The 22,534-nt window shown below is 43.2% G+C and overlaps 1 protein-coding gene across 1 annotated transcript in view; it reads left to right on the top strand.

Annotated features, from left to right (window-relative positions):
- col21a1 (collagen, type XXI, alpha 1) overlaps positions 1 to 22,534 on the top strand; it is a 107,695-nt gene that overhangs the window by 7,069 nt on the left and 78,092 nt on the right. Inside the window, exons 5-25 of the mRNA XM_064318171.1 lie at positions 571 to 694; positions 4,166 to 4,559; positions 5,243 to 5,320; positions 5,428 to 5,523; positions 5,634 to 5,687; positions 9,968 to 10,021; positions 10,462 to 10,515; positions 10,611 to 10,664; positions 12,995 to 13,048; positions 14,161 to 14,214; positions 14,316 to 14,369; positions 15,070 to 15,123; positions 15,221 to 15,265; positions 15,344 to 15,397; positions 15,534 to 15,587; positions 15,699 to 15,752; positions 16,420 to 16,491; positions 16,587 to 16,622; positions 21,469 to 21,513; positions 21,801 to 21,833; positions 22,198 to 22,344. Coding sequence (XP_064174241.1) covers positions 571 to 694; positions 4,166 to 4,559; positions 5,243 to 5,320; positions 5,428 to 5,523; positions 5,634 to 5,687; positions 9,968 to 10,021; positions 10,462 to 10,515; positions 10,611 to 10,664; positions 12,995 to 13,048; positions 14,161 to 14,214; positions 14,316 to 14,369; positions 15,070 to 15,123; positions 15,221 to 15,265; positions 15,344 to 15,397; positions 15,534 to 15,587; positions 15,699 to 15,752; positions 16,420 to 16,491; positions 16,587 to 16,622; positions 21,469 to 21,513; positions 21,801 to 21,833; positions 22,198 to 22,344 — 1,664 coding nt within the window. The remainder of the gene's footprint in view (positions 1 to 570; positions 695 to 4,165; positions 4,560 to 5,242; positions 5,321 to 5,427; positions 5,524 to 5,633; positions 5,688 to 9,967; positions 10,022 to 10,461; positions 10,516 to 10,610; positions 10,665 to 12,994; positions 13,049 to 14,160; positions 14,215 to 14,315; positions 14,370 to 15,069; positions 15,124 to 15,220; positions 15,266 to 15,343; positions 15,398 to 15,533; positions 15,588 to 15,698; positions 15,753 to 16,419; positions 16,492 to 16,586; positions 16,623 to 21,468; positions 21,514 to 21,800; positions 21,834 to 22,197; positions 22,345 to 22,534) is intronic.

Here is a 22,534-nt window from a genome sequence, read left to right as displayed (position 1 = left end):
TTTGCTGACACAAGTTATGCACCACTGTTTTAATCCAGCCAGACTAAAAAAAGTCACCGATAGCAATATAATAATGAATGCTTCCTTGTGCGTTGTTTTAAGCTAAATGTGATGTAAGTTCCTTGGGAAAAAATGAGGTCGACCTTTTACCCTCAAGGCCTCAGACTGAGTCAGTCATTAATGGGAGTTGCAGTTTTAACCTTGGGGAAAGCTTAAACTCGTACTGTAAACGTTCACCTCTACAAATGGATCATGTGTAAAACGTATTCTGTGTAACTCTGGATAGTGCCATCCATAAACCAGAAAGGGCCAGAGAGAATTCAGTTTGAATATCCATCTCAAATCCATAATGAAATCCATCTGCCCACCCATGGATGTCATTGTAAAATTTCAACGAGCTCATTTATCTTCCCTGTCTAACTGCGTAAGCTTTGCTAACACAGAAAAACCTTAAATATGTTTATCGCTTCATAAATCCAGGTCAGTGTGTAACCCTTTTTGTCCTGTTTTGGGCTGTTTTTAAATCTCATGTCCCCTCAAATACCGAAAACCAAGTCTGTTGATGTCTAGGTTTTGACCTTCTGGAGGAGTTCCGGGTGTCCGAAATCTCAGGCGTTCAAACGGTGAACGGGTCGGGACCGGGCACGGTGGCTTTCCGGGTCGACCCCTCCGTTCACCTGAAAAACACCATCAGGTAAAAAATTAGCTCCTCCCATCCTGGAGCCTGTTTCCACGCCCTCCTCGGCGTGCTGTGGTCTGATTGGCTTGCTTTGAAATAGACAGCGAGCTCATTGGTGCCCGCACATCTGCAAGGCCCTTTCATGGCAGCTGGTGTGAAGTGATATTGCATATTGAGAGCTTGTGCATTAAAACATGTGGTGCATCATTCCTCTTTGGCAATCATAAAGCATACACTTTGCACACAGCTGTTTTATAAAGTGGCAACACCAGCCTCATAAAGGTGTTCTGTATGCTTTATGAAGGCCTTCAAAAGTTGCACTTCATATGAAGTGTTGGCCCCTAGAGGACAGCATGTTGTACTAGAATATTTATGTTCAACATTATTTCTTAATGGGACTGATATTAAATATCTCAGGAAGACTGTCAGCTTAGAGTCCCTTTCTGCTGGAGTTGATTATTGAAAGTTACAGTGGGTTAAACCACTATAGCTTCAAGGGGAGGGCGATTAGTCATAGAATAAAGTTCTTGTTGCATTCGCATTGGGCCGTACCACTACTGCTCCAGTGGGAGGTGGCTGGGATCTCCCACAGACCAGCATTCTGATTACATTTGCAGCACACGTGTGTTGGAAAGCTGCTGGATTGCTCAATAGCCAATGCCAGTGGTCTGATTTCTGAAATAGATTAGTTGAGTTTGGCATGTCAGTATTGTTTTTTTGGTCGTTGGTGAGGTGATGTTATCCAATTGTTTCGCCGCACAAAATGTGCCAGGGACTCCACATTAACCATGTCTATGACACCAGCCAGACAAGAACCCAGAACATTTTAATACAGCTTTACATGCAATGCCAATTTGATACAATTTTACATGCAATATCAGGTAAATTTACTGTGGTATTGCATGCAATGTCCTTGTATTGAAAGTAGTGTCCATTTTATAGTTTTTTGCACAGTATCCATTTAATTCAATTTTATATGCCAAGTGCATTATATGGTCTTCTGTAGGTGCAAAAATGATTTGCAATCCGCAAGTCTTTATTAAATGTGCACCATAGAGCAATAGCAGGATTCAGTATTTTAAGGTTTCTCCTGCAGTCTCAGAAGACATTAGTTTGCGTCCAAGTCTGACTGGGCGTTTCCATGGCGAAATCTTCATTTTACTGTCCCGGCATTGAGCCGTATTCTTGCGGGGCTGAAGCAGCAAAGCGGGGCTTTTTTTAAACGCAGACGTAGCGGGCGTGTTTAGGGCGAGCTCCTCTGACGTCCGGGATGAGTCACGCTCCTGGAGCGGCTCGGAGCTCTCCGTGGGTCCGCTCCCCCCACCCCCAATCCCCCCGCACCCTGGCCCGCTACAGGCCTGCCGTGTCCTCGGTGAACTCCGCCTCGCCGTTTCGCCAAGTTTGTTTATGGCGTGGGGAACGCACGGTGACTCACTGCTCTGCGGAAACCGCTCCCGATGCGAGCCATCTGAGGAAGGTCGCGGTCGTAAGGGAAACGGTTTTGAAAAATGTATTTTAGCTGCTGGTTAGAAAGGGGTTGCTGAATCTTGAGGGGACTAAATACCCAGAGTCTGGTACGTACACCTGGGTGTTGAGCAGTGTACCTGTGCCTCCGAGCTCTGGCTCCTTTGCCCCCCAACTCCCCGCCCCCAGGCTTTTTCTCCAATGAGAGTCAGAGGTCCAATACTTTATATTTATATACTCTATATAATACGTTGTCTGGCTTGGTACTCAGAGATCCCTTAAGACTGAGAATCTGTTTCTAGAAACTCAATCTTGAGACTTGTCTCCAAACTCAGTACTCAGAGGTTTCCTTTAAGACTTGGAATCTTAGATACTCTATCTCCAGATTTTTTAACCAAGTCAGAATTTAGGGCTTCTTCAAGACTTGGAATGTGCTTCTCAGAAACTCAATCCTGAGGCTTCCCCAAGACTTGGAATCTGCTTTTCAGGAGCTCAATCTTGAGTCTTCGTCAAGACTTGGAACCAGTTACTAGAAACTCAATCTTGAGGCTTGCACCCAGCCCCAGGTGAGGAACCAGGGCTCTAACTCTGAGACCCAATAACTCTGAGAGCAAATATGAATAAATTCATTACCTATAGCTGAACACAGGATCACATGCTGGCTAAGGCTAATAAATATAAACATGAATCTGGTTACCAACAAAGCACATAGCCAAATGATTCTGTAAGGCAATAACTATGGTATCAGGAGAACTGTTAAGCAGATTCTTCCTGAATGTTTCTTTGGGCTTCCCTTAACTTACAATCCTGAGCAAGCCTTCCACACCCACAGTTCCCTTTGTTTGCCCAAATAAGGTCTTGACAACCACCAGAGACCCTCCTACTCCTCCAGGAATAGAGCAGTACACTTCCCTGTACTCTACTGGTAATAAGATGCTTTTTTTAAATGACAGTGCATGATCTTACGATTGCACCAATCATTTCTCTAGATATTTTTCTATCGAGGTCCGAGGTGATGATCTCCATGTGATCCAGACACTCCTGTAGGCAAACCCATCTTTGATACTCCATACTTCTGACCACATTCCCACACTTATTCCTGTACACGTTTATATAATCACTTTCACATTCACTTCCACATTCATGTACATTTCTTCAACTTGTTCCCCTCTTTCACATTCATTGCATTATACTGTTATTGGATAATGCTTATAATCTGCTTGTTACGGTCCATGGTTAGGGCTCTTCCAAGATCCTGTGTAGCGGTGGCCTGACCCAAGGATGCCATGTGGAGGTGCTGTGGCACTGTCGACGTGTTGCAGAGCGGTTCATTTCTGTCTGTGTCCAATCTTGTCCAACCCTTTTGACCCCTCCCCCTGGTATTGCCCGTAGCCCAGTATTCCATTTGCTGTTTGTGCTGCCAGTCATAACCTGTGGCATTTGTGGCTTCACCAGTCTTCAGCGGTGGTATTTGGGTGAAAGTCCACTCAAAATTGAGTGGAAAGAACACTCAAAACGTCACCTTCGTAGACTGTAGATCAGATCTGCCCTGGCAGCATATCTGCTGGAAGACACAGGGACAATAACAATCTACCAGAAAACATGTTAACTTCAGGAACACACTGTTCATACTTCGAATGGAAAAACTAACAAATAGCGACTGAAACCCTTCTGTAAGGGAAAGACATGCCAGTTAGAGAAATTTTGTTTAAAACATCAAACTGTATCAACAGGTGTGATACAGTTATTAGTGAAGACAATCTGTGAATGCTTCTTAGTCAGTCTATATTAAGGTGTATGATAGGCAAGGAGGGTGTTTGCAGTTTGTGTGTCGTAGTGTGTGTTATTGCTATATGGTTGTTAGCATATAAATGAGCTTAATCTGGGGTACTGTGTGAAATAATGCTTTGTTTTAGTGAGGTGTACCCATAGGGTCTGGGGTACTGTGTGAAATAATGCTTTGTTTTAGTGAGGTGTACCCATACGGTCTGGGGTACTGTGTGAAATAATGCTTTGTCTTAGTGAGGTGTACCCAGATGGCCTGCCCTCCGACTTCTCCATCATCGCCACCTTCAAGATGACGGCAGAGGCAGCCAGAGGCTCATGGGAGCTGTGGCAGGTGAGCGACAGGTCTGGGCGGGAGCAGATGGGCGTGCGTCTGCTGGGCGACGCCCGCGCCCTGGAGTTCTTCTACACGGGGCCGGACGGCGCCCCCACGCGCCGGACGTTTGGCGGCGTGGACCGCCTGTTCGACGCGGGCTGGCACAAGCTGGCGCTGAGCGCCGCAGGCGAGGAGGTCAAGCTGCTGGTGGACTGCCAGGAGGTCAGCGTCGCCTCCGTGGACCAGCCCCGCCCCCTCATCCGCCGGGGCTACACCTCCATCGTGAAGAGGGCCGCGCGCAACCGCGGGGGCTCGGTGAGTTCACCCAAAAATAAAAATAAAACTAACAATAAAACATTATAGCCCTTTAAAAAATATTACTATTATTATCATCATTATTATTGTTATTATTAGCAGTAGTACTAGGAGTAGTAGTAGTATTAGTATTATTGACATTATTATTATTACTATTACTATTATACTGTATGTACATACACTCAGACGAAGAAGAATCTATCTGTAACGTGTCATTATTCCTTGAATAGAAACAGTTCTAGACTTTAATATTTTTCTTTATTCCCGGAAGCTAGCATAATTTTTTACTAATTTGCAAATAGTCTGTTCACTGTTCAGGTGCCATTACATTCTCATAATAATAATAATGGTTATATTTTTAAGGGGCAGTTAATTAATATTACATGACAAATGTAATTGCATTATAATTAATATCTGTTAATTGAACTTTACAGAACACAACTATTATTTAATATTACTTATTACTATTACTACAACTAGTACTGCTACTACTACTACCACTAATCATAGTAAAGTTCAAGTGTTTTGTAAAGTTCAGTTAAAAATGGTTGTACATATGCAGGACATTAAAAAAATAAATATTCAATCATGCATAATCATTCGCAGAGGGACAAACATACTAGGACTATTAAAAGCACATGTAAGAACAATGGATTTTTTCAGCTCTTGTCCGTGTCTTGCAGGTGGATCTCCAGCAGATGGTGCTGTCGTGCGACGCAGACCAGGCGTACTCCGAGCGCTGCTGCGAGCTCTCCAACGTGGTAAACACGACCCTCGTCCTTCTGGGCAGCAAGCCCGTTCTCTTTCTGTATCGGGGTCGGTTGCTTTTTAAACCCAGCGCCTGTGTACCTCTTTCCCTTCTCTGCAGTGCGGGGGTTACGCCGAAATCGGCCTGTCGGGGAACAGGGCCGCTTGCCGGTGCCTTCACGGGCAGCCCGGGGTTCAGGGATCCCCCGGACCAAAGGTCAGAGCCGGCCCTCTTTCTCCAAAATGGTGCTGATCATAACTGACTGTGGAAACTGTGTGCAGTCTAACCCGGTGACCCTTTCTAATGGCGGATGTCTTTTTCTGTAGGGCCACAGGGGTCTCCCAGGCAACACAGGAGACACAGGAAAAGTTGGTAAATGGGTGAGTCTGGTCTGTTCAGCGTTGGCTCAGCTATTCTATGGAGCTTCACTGCAGATCAACATGAGCGTGGATTTCCCCTGTTCTGGTGCCATAGGCTGACTGGCACTTTCACTAATGGGGTGAAGGGTGGTCTTCTGGGAAATGTAGGCTGTTGGTCCATTTAAGGGAGGTAATGACTAAAAGATGAGCCAAGGACTGGGGAAAGCCCAGGTTGTGGGTGTAAGGAAGCGAAGCTGTGGAAAGTCTCACCCGTGAGACCAAACCATGGAAAGGAAGGTGAAAGCGAGTCTCCATGGAGACTGCAAACACCGAACCTCCTGACGGCCGAAAGCACCGCCTGGTTGTGAGATTAAAAATATTGAAATCTGCACTGAAACTCAACTCGGGGCCAAATGAAACAAAGTCCTGCATAATTGCCATTTTTCCCAGAGCAGGGAGATCCCTTCAGTTGCGGCCAGTTACGGCCCTTTCATTGAAATACAACAAGTACTCTGCAACCGGGAAAGCCTGAAACAGAAGCCAACACATTAATTTACGCTAATACCTTTAGCAGCATCAGGCAACAAAATTGCACCAAAATGACCTGATTTAGATTATTCTTCAGTTCAGTTTGCAAAGACAATGCAATGATTTGGAGGCACTGGGCATCCCACATTATCTTAGTATGTTCTGGGCAGGAGATACACTGTAATGAGAACAGCCTCCAACATCCAATAACTTTCATGCCCATCGGCCAATAAGGACCTATTTACTGAGGGAGATTCAAACAGTGTTGTGGAAGTTCACACTTCACAAGAGCAAGCTCAAAGTTTGGTTCACACAGATTAAAATGAACTAGTTTGCGTTCATTTCTTCCGTTTTTTAAATTCTATTCTATTCTTTTTCAGTAGAACCTCCTACCCATCCACACCAAGCCCCCAATCATTGCCACTGCCCACTTCCCAAACTAAATGAATTACTGTATAGTACTGTAGAATCAAAATTAGGTCTACTTTTAAAAGCCAAGAAAAAAACAATGTGAGTATGTTTTACCACATAAACAATATGTCATACTATGCAGAAAGTGAAAAAAGAGGTGCAGTAAAGGTATACTGTAGATGCAATGGAAATTTTTTTTAGCCTGCATGAGCCAAATTATGCAGAAGTTCAAAAACATTAAATTGATTCCTATGCTTCCAAGTGAGCTGGTACAGGCTCCACCACTGGCTTCATTATAGTCACTAGCTGAAAGATGTGCTATGATCAATCCTATAATGTAACTTTTGCCGTTTATTGAAGGTGCAACAGAAATTTTTGGTGCCTTTGACTGTAATCGAATGCTTTCATTTTTATCGTTCGACTGACCAAGTACAGTTTAAAAAGCAAATTTTATGGGTTAGTGCATTGGCTTATGCTAGCTATCATAAACCTCATATGGGGGATCAGTAAAGGCTAACAACACATTAGCACTTCTTGTTAGTTTTATCACCATTGCTGTGAAGTGAAAGGTGGACAAACTACGTTTTCTATGAGAAATGTTGTGTATATATATGTCTCTGCTGCTTACGGCACCTGGCGAGGATTTACGGCAACCGGCATGCCATGGCTTGTGAAACCGGCTCTAATTTTAGCAACACAGCTACAAGTACTGCTGAAGCCAGTTTATATGAATATTTGAAAGACTTTCATGAACAAATGTATGTCTGTGGTAAGCAGTGCGTGAGCGTCGTTAACTATCGCGAGAGCGTAGTTAACTCTCGCGAGAGTTAACGACGCTCACGTTCATTAGTTGCAAAAGGATACGTTCAGTTCGCCGTTCACCAGAAATATGAGCACGTTCAATTAACGCCGCTCTTTTAGCGCGTTCATGCACAACACTGGATTCAAAATGGAGAATTTGTCCAGAATGTTGGTGGCTGAAATCAACAGTGATCCTACATTCTGCTTGTAAAACAAAGCTGAAGGTATTAGGTGATCCTCGACTGGCAGACCCAAAGCAGGCTTTGTCAACAGATAAATAATCAGTGCAGTGTAGGGCTTGGAACTCATGACCCTCTGCACAGCAAAAGCTGTGCCTGTGCATGGAACCCAACACACAGCACCCCCATGGAGTGCTCCTCACGTCTGCAGGATGGTCACGACGTGTGTGGTACTGAGGTTTGAGTATCAGCTACTAATTAGAAAAATCAGGTGCGCCAAATTATGGCTTAAATCTCCAGGAACAGAGTTTGGCAGCCGTGGTTTAAACCATCACTGTTAGGTCCTGTAAAACTGACTTGTTAGATGTATTTGAACATAGTAAAAAATAGTCATCCCCCATGGTAGCGGACACCATCATTCATAATAGAGACTACAGCAGCATAAGGGTGAGAGCAGACGCATGCTGCTACCTTACGGTGCCACTGTACAGTTTAATATGTGAGCACTGATTTATAATGGCCATTAACTGTGCTCACTAATAAAGGAAGTAGCATGCTTTCTACCCGTAGCCAAACACTGACAGTTATCCTTCCTCTTTACAATGTGTTTGGACCAGAAAATTAGTGTTGTCACCTGTCCTCAGATCTCAAGTTCAAATCCTGTAGCTCAGACAAGACGCCACAAAAACTTGCAGACATTGTGGCCCTCCAAAAGTCAGAGACCCCTGTTTTGAAGGCTTTTAATACCTTGAAAGACAGTTCTCTAAGGCCAGGTTTACTAAAGAGAATAGCTTTTCGAGTCAGGACCCAAGTACTCGTATACATTAATGAGCTCCATCTTTCTTCACTGCTGTAGGCCAGAAGCATTGTTCTTTCCACCGCAGTGCTTCAGCACATCTTGTCGCTCTTTAAAGTAGTTCCAGTTCACTGTGGCACGAAATGTTGTGATGGACTGTAATCTTATTAAACACGCAATCAGGTCCCCCCTAACATAGCAGGGAGTCTATCATTGTTGTTTTATCTACATCTTCACTAGAAACAAATAGCAGCCCAGAATCGAAAAGACATGAAGACATTGCTATTCATGTGTGCTCTGTAGTCCTTAGTGAGAGGTCTGTTGTCACAGCAGGAATGCAAACATAGGCAAGCACAGATACATATGTAAAATAAAAGCACACGTGTACATGCGCGCACACACACACGTACATGTGCACACACACTCATACACACACACACACACACTCACATACATGAACACACTGCTGCCATTCTGGGTGGTCCCAGTCTCCTGACCTACTGAAATATAAAGGCTTTGAAGTTCACGGTCATGCCTGCAAATAAAGCGTCATAGTTTCTCCCAGACGGACCGTGTGGAGACTGCTCTTTGAGGAGATCGTATTAACTACGCTTTTTCAAAAGGGCTGAGGTCACTCCTGGTCAGTGTGCCTTTGCTGACCAGGGAGCTTAAACAGAACACGGAGAATGTGTAGAATATAATCTCACCTGTACAGGCTAAGACTCATTCATACTGAGACACGTGATCCTTAGGATGAGGGTTACACGTGAGTATCTTCTGTTGCAATGAAAACACTGTTGAATTCAATTCCCAAACTCTGTTTCACAATAACTATGATGGGTATCTCTACACACTGAATGCACTTTGAGCAAAATACTCTAAAGCACTGACGTGGCTGCATCAGTTTTCATATGCAAGTTTATTTTTCTATGAAGGGAAAATCTTCCCAGAGATCAGTAACAGTCACAGAGAAAAAGATCAACGGATACCAGCATATGGCTGAGAACCATGTGTAGCTCATACAGAAACAGTGACAGGATGTCTTCATATAGGGTTTTTTGCCAAGTTCAACATCATCCCCAGATGAGCATTCTGACCATGGGACAATCGTACTTTGGGACAATCTCACTATGAGGCAGTCTCCATATGGGACAATGTTACAAACTGACAGACTCACAATGCATGCCCCAATGGCAAATAACTTTACATGCATAGACATATTACAGTAGGAGATCATGACTGTGTATCCCCAGTGATTACTAAAGTTTAAACAAATCCATATGTATGGATATTCATATGCACATATTTAAGGCACTCAATAGACATTCAGTGTGCAGCTGGTGTATGCATTCATAAGGGCAACATTTTGAACAATATTTTTCCTTTTCCCATTTAAATAGATTGAGGTAATGTGTGTTTGGATAGAGGATGTTATCTGGAGATTGTTCAAGGGCACTTCCATGCTCCTGATAACTGTTTCACATGGGTTTTTTATGACCGGAGGGAAAGCCAAAGACACTTTTCTACTTTGATAATAAAGTAATTCTATTCTTTAATATTCTAACGGAGGATCTCTCTATTCTCAGGGAGTCAGAGGAAACACAGGTGATTATGGAGTAATCGGGAAGACTGGTCCTGAGGTAAGCACCCCCCTTACACTTTTCTGTACTTTACCCAGCATACACACCGTACCCAGCTCATACACGTGAGATACCACACACACACACTCACACACACACACACACCGTACCCAGCTCATACACATGAGATGCCACACAATTACATACAGTACCAAGCTCTTACACATGAGATGCCACACACATACATACAGTACCCATCTCATACACATGGATGCCACACAATTACATACAGTACCAAGCTCTTACACATGAGATGCCACACACATACATACAGTACCCATCTCATGCACATGAGATGCCACACACATACATACAGTACTCATCTCATGCACATGAGATGCCACACACATACATACAGTACCCAGCTGTTACCCTTGAGTTACAGTACTCGCTGTTTCCTTGCTCTGGATCTAAAATGGCTGCCTTGTGCTGTGTTTCAGGGCATCGCTGGGATCAAAGGGGAGAAGGGCATGAGAGGACTCCACGGGCGACCGGTAACCCAGCCTGCTGTGATGTCATTGGCTGTCTTTGACGTGGCCCCGCCTCCCTCCGTTCGGTGTCATTAACTGACAGTGTTTTTATCACGCAGGGCGACAGGGGACCCAAGGGCCTGAAAGGACTGAAAGGAGCTGCTGGGTACAAGGTGAGCCCTGCTGTATCATGAGTGGAATAATAATCATAATAATAATAATAACAATAACAATAATAACAAAAACAATAATAATAATGATGACAACAATGATGATGATGATTGCGACAATGACGATGACGATAATGACAATAATAATAATTGTTATTAGAAATGGTTCAGGGAAGAAAAACAATTGACAAAACAAACTACATTTTTCATGGAACAGAATAGAAAACGAAAATGAAAACAAAATCACTTTCAGGTGTTCCGAAGAGAAAATGATATTTTAAGCATATGTAAACCAGCTGAGAGCATTGTTTGCTTCCAGTCATTTGTTCTCTCAAGGCTGTGGTCCAGGCTGCTGTTAAATGTCACGCCCTGGGGCACTGTAACAGGAAACTTCACTTGGGGGAATCACTTTAGAAACCCAAAGTTATGCCGTTCTGGAGCCAAAGCCCGTCCCCTTTCTGGCCTCCTACAGAGGTGAAGTGGGGTTTGGCTGTAATTCCAGAAGCTGGACCCAGGAAGTATCTCTGGCCATGTAATTTTCCCATAGACAATTTTTGATATTTTTGTAAAAACAAGCAATCACTGAAGCTTCTATCCAACCAAGTATGAAATAATAACTATTGAGCTAGATAAAACAACCTCTATTATCCTCATTTTGACAAAGGTACAAGTGTGTAGTGTAATTTTTCTTGTTGATGAACTACATGTCCCTTCAGTAGAGTATACTAAAGAATTTAAGACACTGTTGTCACTGCTATTAGATTGTAGCCTGTCAAGTTTTGTTGCATTTTCCCTGTTTAGATGCCATTGTGACATCACTGTGAGAATGTTATTAACTGGTTTTTATATTTGGTTCCAACGATTATTCCATTAAGTTATGTGGTCTGAGCACTGGCACAGAAGTGTTTTATATTGTTTTTGTTCAGAACGCAATTAAATGAGAAATCATTTGTCCTTAATCCCTAATAATAATAATAATAATAATAATAATGTGAATTATATATGAACTATGCCTTAAATGTATAACAATAAAACATGCATACAGGTATTAAAAAGCATAATTATTTTTATTTGTTTTATTGATACATTTAATTTGTTAAAATGAGCACAGTGATCAGTATATCAGCAGTATGGTCGGTTCACCTTGCTAAACAGATCCATACTCCCTGGGCAGATGGGGATACATATTATATATATGTATATATTGGGTGAAATTAGCCGCTATAAGCAGTTAAATGTGCTTAGCCAGTTTAAGTGCAATTCTACTTCAAAATAAAGAGCAACCATTACAGTACCTCTGCTTCCTGAAAATCACACTAGTAAAAACTGACTCCAGTCTGGCTAAAGTGCTCATTTCGGGTTCTGGTGCTATAGCCATTCATTCACGCCTTGTTCTCTGTCACATAATAATAAACGTCACTTCATTTCCGCATAACATTAAACCAAAGGAAGCTGTAAGCCAATGACCTTGGACTGGCAGTTACTAGAATGTTGATTTATAATTTAATGTCAGTTTCTATACAATACTGAAAGGATTGGGCACCCTCGACATGAGTTTCTGTAATTTAACTAAAAACGAAATATGAAGTTTAATCTACACGAAGATTTAAAAAAGTTCATAAATGATGGCAGGTACTGAAGTAGGGAAAATGTATGTAACCACATTATCTATAGTGTTTTGGTGTCTGTTCACATTTATAATGTGCATCTCCAAAACAACATCCAGATTTGCTTTTAGGTGCAGGTAGAAGTCTGATGTCACAATAGCTTGAAACTAAATGAAACGCCTTTTAAAACTATTTTAAAAACGAAATTGTTTGCAGTGAAATCCAAATGCAAATCTTTTCTGCAATGCAAGTCTTCAAACCATGGTAGATTAAAACAGTAGTCTGTATTTGTAATAAACACATGTGCAATTGACCTTGTCCTGCAAATTTTTTTATGATATGAAACCATTGAAACAAAATGTATGAATTAACTCCTTTTTTATTACATTACCTGGATGATAGAACGACATTTTGTAGAACAGTAGTTTGAAATCATCCTGTGGAATGGAGAACACTACACTGAAGTGAACCTAAACAGGTAGACTGACCAATAAATCACAAGCATAGGTGTCAGTCATTCTACTAAAACTAATTTTCATTGGCTGGAAACTCCTTCGGCTCCCTACATCTGTACTGAGCGCAGTGAAATACAGTGCCAGATTAATCCTGCCGGTTTGTCTGGATTGTACATGCCTGTACATATGTGGCCCAAAGTTTTGTCATTCAGCATGTAGCAAGGGTTCAGCAGTCTTCTGTTCATCAGTGCTGTTCTTTGGCTCCTCACAGGGAGTGCAGGGACCTCCTGGAGAGAGAGGAGAGACGGGTGAACAGGGTCAAGTGGTGAGTTTGTCCCTCACTTCCTGTCGTTTTAAGAAGTGCATAGATGCCTTATAACATGAGAATTAATTTGTTTCCAACGCAATACAATGCCCTGTCCTTTGTCATCTGCACGTAGATCTATTTTTGATGATGAACTCATGACAACCAATTGACTTAAATATCTACAAGTCCTGCCCTCCTTAGCGACTGTTGCTATGTACGATAAAAGATGTAGTTTATGCTTGAGTGAATTACCGCAAGACATCACAGATGGTTCTTGGAAGTATAATCCAGTATTTTAAAAAAGTAGTTTGGCTTGATGCAATCGTAAATAAAGCATACATAGGAAAAACATCACATGGTGGAAATACTGAAAAATGATGATGCACCTTTTTAACAGGCTTTTGTTTAAAATTTATTTTAATGTGTGGTAACCTTACACCTTACATCCACAGGGTTGGGAAAGGCATCTTTCGGTCTTCCATTGATGAAGTGCTGGAAAATATTTTTTTCGATTAGCTATTGAATAGCTGTTGGAATAACAATACTACAGCAAGGGTTGCATAAAAGTAGGCCAAGAAGAGCTCGCTAATGTTAGCGATGCTTCTAGAGCTAGTGTGACCTAACATTAGTGAAACTTTCACTACCTGTAGGGCTATGCCCCATTCATGCTACACCGTTGTTGGAGATTGAACCTACATAGCCTAATTATGTGCTATATATATAACTATTCTGGCAACTTATCAGTAATATCTTATTTTAGTTTATTTCTTATATTTTTTCCCCCTTGCATACTGCTGTATTGTCAGCTACAATTTTGCAGACAGGGTTGTAGCTAGATGTCAAAAAAAGTTGTATATAGCAACCATTTCTAGGCAGGGATAGGTGGACTGCAGTGTCAGTCATAAATTTGACAAACGGCCAATTGCATGCATGGGTTTGAGGACACATTTGGCTTGTGGGCAATTTAGTAATTCATTCATTAGGTGAATTAGTTTAGGAGGACTGTTGTGCTGATGGATTCCACAGAAGAGCATACTGGTGTTTGAAAATGAAGAAAATGCTGAGCGAATGATGCTTAAAACAGCAACTGACAGGAAATCCTGGTCTTACCCATGCTGTCTTTTCTAAAGGGGGATCGAGGTCCTCTTGGATATGAGGGAATTCCAGGGTACCAGGGAGTGAAGGTAACGTCTTGTTCTTTCTTCACTCGCCTGTCCTTCTCCTTTTTTTTTTTTTTGGTCCTGCCCAACTTTCGGTCGTTCTCATCCTGCTTTTATTCCTGCAGGGCGACGAAGGGTTTCCGGGCCCCGAGGGCTCTCAAGGGCCCCAGGGACGTCAGGTATTTGAAAGCTTCTTCCCAGATTTTTCTAGAACATGATACTGAAAGCCCCCAAAGCGCACGCTAATCCTGCAGGACATGGTAGATCTGTGCCTTCCCTCGATTCTCACGGTTAAATGTAGTCGGCTGTTTAGAGTTTGGGCCAGTGGAGGAGGGGACTTTACTGGAAGTGGCCCCAGGATGCAAATTCCACCAATCACCCCAGGATAAGAGATTAGTCACAGTGACCCCCAACTGAGCAATCTCACAGCTCAACAGCCACAATTCCGAGTTGAATCTGTTGAGCCCTCTATAATCTGAAAATAAACTTTTAGCCATCCAGCTAGCTACATTAGGTGGGAACTTGGGGTGTGAGCAGGGTTGAAGATGGAGGAGACTTCATTGATTGTAAACACAGGACCACAGCAAGGCAAAAAAATGCAGCATAGTATGCCCTTAAGCAAATGACTGTCCGCAATCCAATCCAAAACACTACACACTGTAATAGGACTATTGAATATTTTATTTGAATTCAAGGGTACACTAGGGTGCATATTCCAGGCTGTAAATATTTGAATTTCTATCTGCACCAATCAAAAGGGAGAGTGGCACCCTGAAAATCAAAGTGATAGACAAGCTGGTTTGAGGATTTTTATTAGCCACTGTGTTAAAAACAGACTGAAGCCCCACCCCAGATATGTGACACGTTTGTTTTTGACAGGGCATTGTTGGGGATGCAGGAGAGACTGGAAAAGCAGGACTGAAAGGGAAGCCGGTAAATACTTCTGTTTTTTTCTTTGTCCTTTTTTGCACACCAGACCACTCTGACCATGTTTCCAAAATGACGTTCTATCTCATGTTCTCCATGCCAGGGCATCCAAGGACATAAGGGGAAGCCAGGCACTTTTGGAGTGAAGGTGAGTTATTCTACAATAAGCCAAACAAACAATATCAGCTGTATCGAAAAATAAGCTGTAACGTTGCTGTGTTTGCAGGGCATTGTGGGAGATCCCGGGACACCAGGAAGAGATGGAGACCCAGGAATTGAGGTAGGCGGCGCTCATTACACACAGAAACTAGCGTCTTACTGTACTGCTACGTGCTCTTTTGTGGGGACTGTGTAGGGTGGTGTGGGAACACTCATCCACTCATTCAAGATATTTTTATTTTTACTCCTGTTTCCAGGCCTACCAGGGACCTCAGGGTACAGATGGGAGAGCCGGCCGAGGCGGAGAGAGGGTGACTGACTCCTCCGTATTTGCAGAATAGAATGCGCTTCCCACGGTGGCTGCCGACTGTTGATTTTGGGAAACGCGTCGTGTTAAAGGTACAAGTCTCTGTTTTCCACAGGGAGAGAAAGGAGCTCGGGGACCCCCTGGGAACATGGGCCCACAGGGACAGACCGTAAGTAGCTTTTAAATTCTCTGGTCCTATTCTTTTTCTTCTGACATTAGGCTGGCTGACACAGCTTTTGTTATTTTTGTAAGTTTTACTCTTGTCTGCTTATGCATGTGGATATGCAATGAAGCAATGCAGGGGAAGTCACTTTTTCAAGAACATAATAACAGTTCCACCTGTGAACCTGAGGCCTACCTCTTAAGACTCCTTTCTTAGAGCTTGAAAGATGAATTGAACATGTGTCATGCCATTTTTGAATGTTTTTTTAAGGATGACTGATTAAGATAATAGTAGTTTATTCCAGCTGTCTGTCTCCACCTCTGCTGTCTCTAGGCATGTTAGTGGCTCTCCTCTGTAGTTACCGTTTCTCTTTTAAACCTATCAAAAGCACATAGGTGCTTTGTTACTCTGGAAAAGACTGTCTGCTAAATACATGTAATGTACTGTTGTGTAACATAAAGAGCTGAACCTTCGAACCCTCGTTCTTATGAGTGGAGCCCCTAAATCTCTGCGGCGGACTGCTGCACTGGAACCCCCTCGACCGTGCCGTTCCCCGCGTCTCCAGGGCGACGTGGGCGTGCGCCTGCTTCCCCCGGAGGAAACGGGACAGTTCAAGGTCGATTAACTCCCGCCCCCTACTGTCGATTCATGAACTCTTCCTTCCTTTCTTCAGGGGCTGAGGGGATTCAAGGGAACGGCCGCCAAGCCAGGAAGACCGGGCTTTATCGGACCCCCAGGACCCACAGTAAGCGCACCCGATTAACGTCCCCAGACCCCCCTTTGAAGTGAGAGTGGGTTCTGCCCAAAGTACTAAAACATGCCCTTTCCCCCGTTCCGCAGGGACACGTGGGATTACCTGGGAGGCAGGGCCCTAAGGTAAGAGAGACGGCTTCCACTCCTCCGCTGTGTTGAGGATCTTTAGCATTTGTTTCCACGTCTTTGCAAAAGATGGCAGGCTTTTCAGGGGAAGGTTCATCAGCCAAAACACAAGCGACATTCATCAGATGTTTCATCACACAGGGGAGGAGAGTACATTTTACACGTCAACACACAATTTCACGAAACCTCACCATCAAATTTTATTAATATTTTATTATTGCGGCAGTCAATTTTCTGAAGTGTTGTTGCCAATATCGCGTTTAAAGTCTCCCAAAACAATATGATGTGGTCCAAAAGAACATGTTTTACAAAATAACTCAGGATAGATTTACAGTCAAATCCTGTAGGGAATTCATGTAGGAAAAATTTTAAATAAATTAATGTTTGCAGGAAAACAAAGTCATTTCCAAAATGATGGACAGTGGTTTGAAACATCCAGGGCAGGGAACATGCAAGCTAACACAGCATAAGCATAAGAACTGGAGGGCTTATAAGTAGGCACTAAAGTAGGCAGTATACTCCAAATGACGTGCAAACCTTTCTAAAATGAACCACCGTCCGTGAACACCGTGTACTTTGTTTTATGTCACTTGAAGCTGCTTACTTCCTAGCATTACAGCATCAATTTCTGTGCCCACAGCAGCCCAATTTAATAAATATTACAAAACCATATGTTGCAAAACAATTTTGTTGACATGAAGGACACAACTGAATTCATTTCAACAGTTGTATTTCTACATTGCGGTTTTTTTATAGCAGTGTTGTTGCATAGGATATGGGAAAAATGTATCCAGGTGCATTAGTCACAATGAGAAAATAGCTAAAATGTGCAAAATAAGACAAAACTCAAAATGGAAAATGGAAATCAGTGACCGCACAAAATTTTGGTACATCTCACTCATAAAAATATGTCGGAGGCATTATCTCCTCGGCGTTCTAAACCTTCTCACTCTGAAGTCATTATCAACTTTGTCACATGATTGCAATGAATTATTTTATGTGATTATATGGGAAATTAGTTTTGATAGCGATTAATTGAGCAGTTTGCATCAAAGCTTGTCAGTTGTTCAATAGTGTGGCGGAGGAAGGAGCAACACATTCGCTCAACCAAGAAAATGCTCCCACAACCACAGTACTATGCAGTGGTGAAATGAACTGGAGAGTTGAACTCTGCCCATGGCTAGCCAACCGTGACGCAACCAATCAGGTGATATTTGGATGGACCAATTGCAGACGGTGCTGGGGCATGCACACACCTTGATGTTCGAGCTCAAAACACTGCGTCTTTTTGTTTGTCTCTTGTTCAAAAAGGGTCATTTAAAAAAAATATATATATATTTTTATTTCCAATGTCGAAAAAGTTCTTATTGTAGCCTGCTTCACACTGTTGGTAACATTACTTAACAGGTCCAACAGAAAAAAGCCGACTATGCATTGCTTTTCATCCCCTTGGCTAACTTCAGCTGACGCCACTGAGGAAAAGCAATAACAGTTATCTATCGTTCTTGACCAACCCCTGTAGGGTCTTTTTGCTTCGCTGTGTCTGCAGCCACACCCACCCCTCCCCACATAGAAAACAGTGCCACACGCAGAAACGTCCAGGACACATTTTAGAAAAACGAATTCAGGTAAAGGTGCACACATTCAGCGAAACTATGCAAAGACAGAGATTGCCGGTACAAATGCCTTAGCATGGTTATTTTATAATATTTTCAAAGTAAGAATCCTGCATAGTATGCAAGTAAGTGTTGCTATTCACTGTCTACACACTGAAAAGAGTGCTATGATTGGTTCAAATGGAGCATGTTGCAGTAGCTCCTCCTATTTCGGGCTTCATTATCCTATTGCTATAATTCACAACTCAACAATCAACTCAAACAGCTGGTTATTGCAGCCCCTTTGTCAACGCTGGTGGTGCTTCATACTGCATTATGTGGCAGGACCACAGTCCACCGGTACACTCCTCAAACTGAGCTGGTGCCAGGGCAGATCATCCAGTTCTCCTGGCTGAGCCAGGGCTTTGAGTCCCAGTATGCTGTGTCCATAGTCCCTTCTCCATAGTAGAGCTCAGTGTTTGACCAGTTTGTCCGTTTTCTAGTCGTTGTTAAACTATTGAGTGCTCTCTCCATTAAGAAATCACCAATTACATGAGTCGTTCAAATACGGTATTAGCTGTGTCATTTAGACACACAGTGGTTTGCAATCAACCAGTAAACATTCAGCCAGTATATTCTGTTTTTGGGAGGTTTTGGGTCTAAAGTGCAAAGAGTGTCATAACAGAGACTCATTCTTCCTGGAGAAAACTGGTGTAGGAGGAGAGCGGTGCAATCGACTGGCATTGAGCTTGGGGTCATGGTGCTCATCACTACAGCTACAGAAACCACCTCCAGTCCTGCAGTCTCCATCTGATTGACAGCTAAAATTCTGCAGCACTCAGACATTCACACGATAAATTAATCATATGAACATTATAGAGACAGTCACACATGAGTAATGAATCATATGAACAGTACAGAGAGACACATTCACACACATGAGGAATGAGTTGTATGAACATTAGAGACACATTCACACATGAGAAATTAGTCATATGAACATAACAGACACGTGAGAAATTAATTCATTTAGTTTATTTGAACAGGGACAGTGTACATGGAACATTAACCTTACATAAAACAAGGAGAGAAAGGTACCGGGTTATAGCAATTTTCTCATTTCCACCCGTAGTCCCTGGGCTGGTAAGACAGTAATCATGAACATTACAGAGAAACATTCACACACTTTATCAAGATACTGTAACACGTATATAAGGACACATGCAGTACACAAATGTTTTGCACTCTTGCAGAAAACAGCTCTTGGAGTGTTCTGGCTTGGTTCTTGGAGTGTTCTGGCTTGATACTCTTAACTTGACGAGTCTATTGGGGCTGGATGGCCTGTTCTTAATCCATTATATCCTGTCTTGTGTTCCTATGTTCTTATTTTGTCACAGAACACGTTTCAGTGAAGACACTAGTCTCGACCAAGGCTCAAGTCATTATGAAATGGAAAGCGCTGTAGAATCATTTAATAACCTCTTGCTTTTAGGCAGAATCTTACCATAGAACGGGAGGAAATGCGAACACAGACACACGGCAGGTCTTCTTCCAACACCCATGTAAATTCGCTTTTTATCGGTTCCACTTTTTTTTGGCCAGACAACCTAAGAAAATGTTGGCAAACAGGCAGGGTAGGGGAAGACTGTATGATATCCAAGAGGAAGCCATTCATCAGAATCCCATATGCAACTGTATAGAGAAAAGCCTGAGGTGCATCCGTGATGAGGAGGGGTAGGAGTATATTACTCTTGCCAGAACCTCCCCCCCACCCCCCCACCCCTTCCCCTTGATTCTCTTAATCTCTGGAATGTTCCGCCCCCAGACCGTGATGCGCTAGATCTTCTGTGCAGCACCTGCGTTTTCCAGCATCGAGCGCTACGTGCTGCGTTTTTATGAAAACATTACTCCCACTCGACCCATTCACACTTATCCGTGTGTGATAGTGTTGTAGAGTGAATGCCTTGTACAGGTGGTTTTGCTGTAGGGTTGTCATTGACATGATGCTAGACCTTGTGCTGAAGAGCAAAAAAATTCTTATGAATCCTTTAAAACACATGATACTACCATTTGTAACTGTTCATAATAATTAGTGATAACTAACTGGGTACAAAATCTGACATCACTGGCTGTGATTTGCTTTATAATTCAGAGGTTGCTGCATGGAAAATAAAACAAAATAACACAGAGATAAGTGTACTGTGCTATACTATCAGTTTCTGTTAGCATGATGGCATTCATTTTCTTTTGGGGATTTATTTCAGTTTCATAAATACATCCTACACCAATCAGGCTGTCAGTATGAGAGTGTGCTGACGGATTTAAATATGAAGGCACTCCCTTTTAGACAAAGAAACATTACACAGCCATTCCTACATTTATTACAATATTGTTACCCTGTTATAAAGTAAATTTGCTGTTCGGTTTTTCCAACAGAAAATGATGCCATACTGTTCACACAACTATCCAATTACCTAAATTTCTAAGATAAATATGGCAGGATACATTTAAAGATAAACTGACTTGAACTTAAATCCTACTGGCCACTTAGTTCTGTTAGCATTTCAATGAAAAGTTGGTGGTTGATGGTTAGAAGGCTTGGATGATGAAAAGAACAGTGGCTCTCCAGGGTCTGGTTAGCTGTGTTGTGCTGGTGGTAGAGGGGTCCAGGTCCAGGGGCAGGTTGGCTGTGTTGTGCTGGTGGTAGAGGGGTCCAGGTCCAGGGGCAGGTTAGCTGTGTTGTGCTGGTGGTAGAGGGGTCCAGGTCCAGGGGTAGGTTGGCTGTGTTGTGCTGGTGGTAGAGGGGTCCAGGGGCAGGTTAGCTGTGCTGTGCTGGTGGTAGAGGGGTCCAGGTCCAGGGGTAGGTTGGCTGTGTTGTGCTGGTGGTAGAGGGGTCCAGGTCAGGGGCAGGTGTGCTGTGTGTCGTGCTGGTGTGGTGAGGGGTCCAGGGGTAGGTTAGCTGTGTTGTGCTGGTGGTAGAGGGGTGGCTGTTTGAGCAAACAAACCCACTGACTGCTTTTCAGAAACCTGTTTGTTTGACATTAACTGTGCATCACAGGAGAGGCCAGGAGCTCAGGGGAAGCACTAATTATGAACACACATTTTGTCCCCCTCCTCCACACACATGGACACACCCACACACGTGCACACATGCATTCTTGAATTTTAATCAAGCGCCTGAAAAACTAATAAGAGGCCATCTCACACAGAATGTACAGTAATGCACTTTTTCCTACTGCGTTATACAGGGTAATCCGGGTCTTCAAGGAATCCAAGGTGTTAAAGGTGAAAAGGTAATTCAATTTTGTTATTTTATTCATTAATGTATATTGGTATTTGAATATACCTGTAGCTATATCTATAGTGTGGATTATGTGATGCCGTTTTGGGTTTGTGAAGCCCTGTAGTTTGCCAGATAATGCAGTTAGTCACTGGAATGTTCTCCTGCAGGCTTGGTGCCGTGTTGGATACTGGCTAGTTTGTGCATAACAAGTGAGCCAAAATGGCTGATATACTCTGTTCCTGTTATGTGTTTTTATGTGGCTGTTTCTTTGGATTCATGTGGTTCCTCTTTCCACAGGGTGAGACGGGCATGAAGGGACCGAAGGGACAGGTGAGGCATTTCGAGAGATCTGATTGGCTCTCACCTTTTCCATTGCATAAACACGGCTGATTGGTACTCTTCATTTGTGTTTTATTTAAAAACACCTGGTATCTTCTGTATTAATTACAGTATGAATCAAGCATGAGATGTTCATTTGTAATGGAGTGTACTGCTATGAGCAGCCTTCTCTTTGAGCTAAACACCCTGAAATAGACAGATCAAACCCAAGAGTAAGGACTGGGGTGCCGGTGGGAGGGGCATGTGGTGTCATGGCGACGGGGAATAGCCCCGGTGCTGTAAGCTGCGAAACGCAGCTGTTAGAATAATGAGACCGATTACAGCTGAAGGTTCTTTGCATTTTTCCTGTGCCCAGGAAGGAGACAGTGGGGATCGGGGTGTGGAGGGGCTCCGGGGAAAGAGGGGCTCTGCGGGGGAGCCGGGCCGCTCAGGCCCCGTCGGGAGCAAAGGTGTCCGAGGAGACGGGGGGCCAGCGGGATTCCAGGGGCCCCCAGGCCCACCTGTGAGTACCATTATAACCTGCTGCAGGTCCATAGCTTTGATTTGGGGATCCCCTCATGTGATGAGAGAAAATGATTCACTGTGGCTTGGGCAGCGAGGGAAACTCCAGACAGGCTAAGAGGTAATGACCAATAAGACTCACTGGACTGGGGTTACAGACAGGCTCAGAGGTAATGACCAATAAGACTCAC

This window comes from Anguilla rostrata, chromosome 18 (assembly GCF_018555375.3).
Source record: "Anguilla rostrata isolate EN2019 chromosome 18, ASM1855537v3, whole genome shotgun sequence".
NCBI classification, from domain to species: domain Eukaryota; kingdom Metazoa; phylum Chordata; class Actinopteri; order Anguilliformes; family Anguillidae; genus Anguilla; species Anguilla rostrata.
The sequence above is the reverse complement of the archived record's forward strand: the minus strand, read 5'-3'. Positions and strand labels throughout refer to the sequence as shown.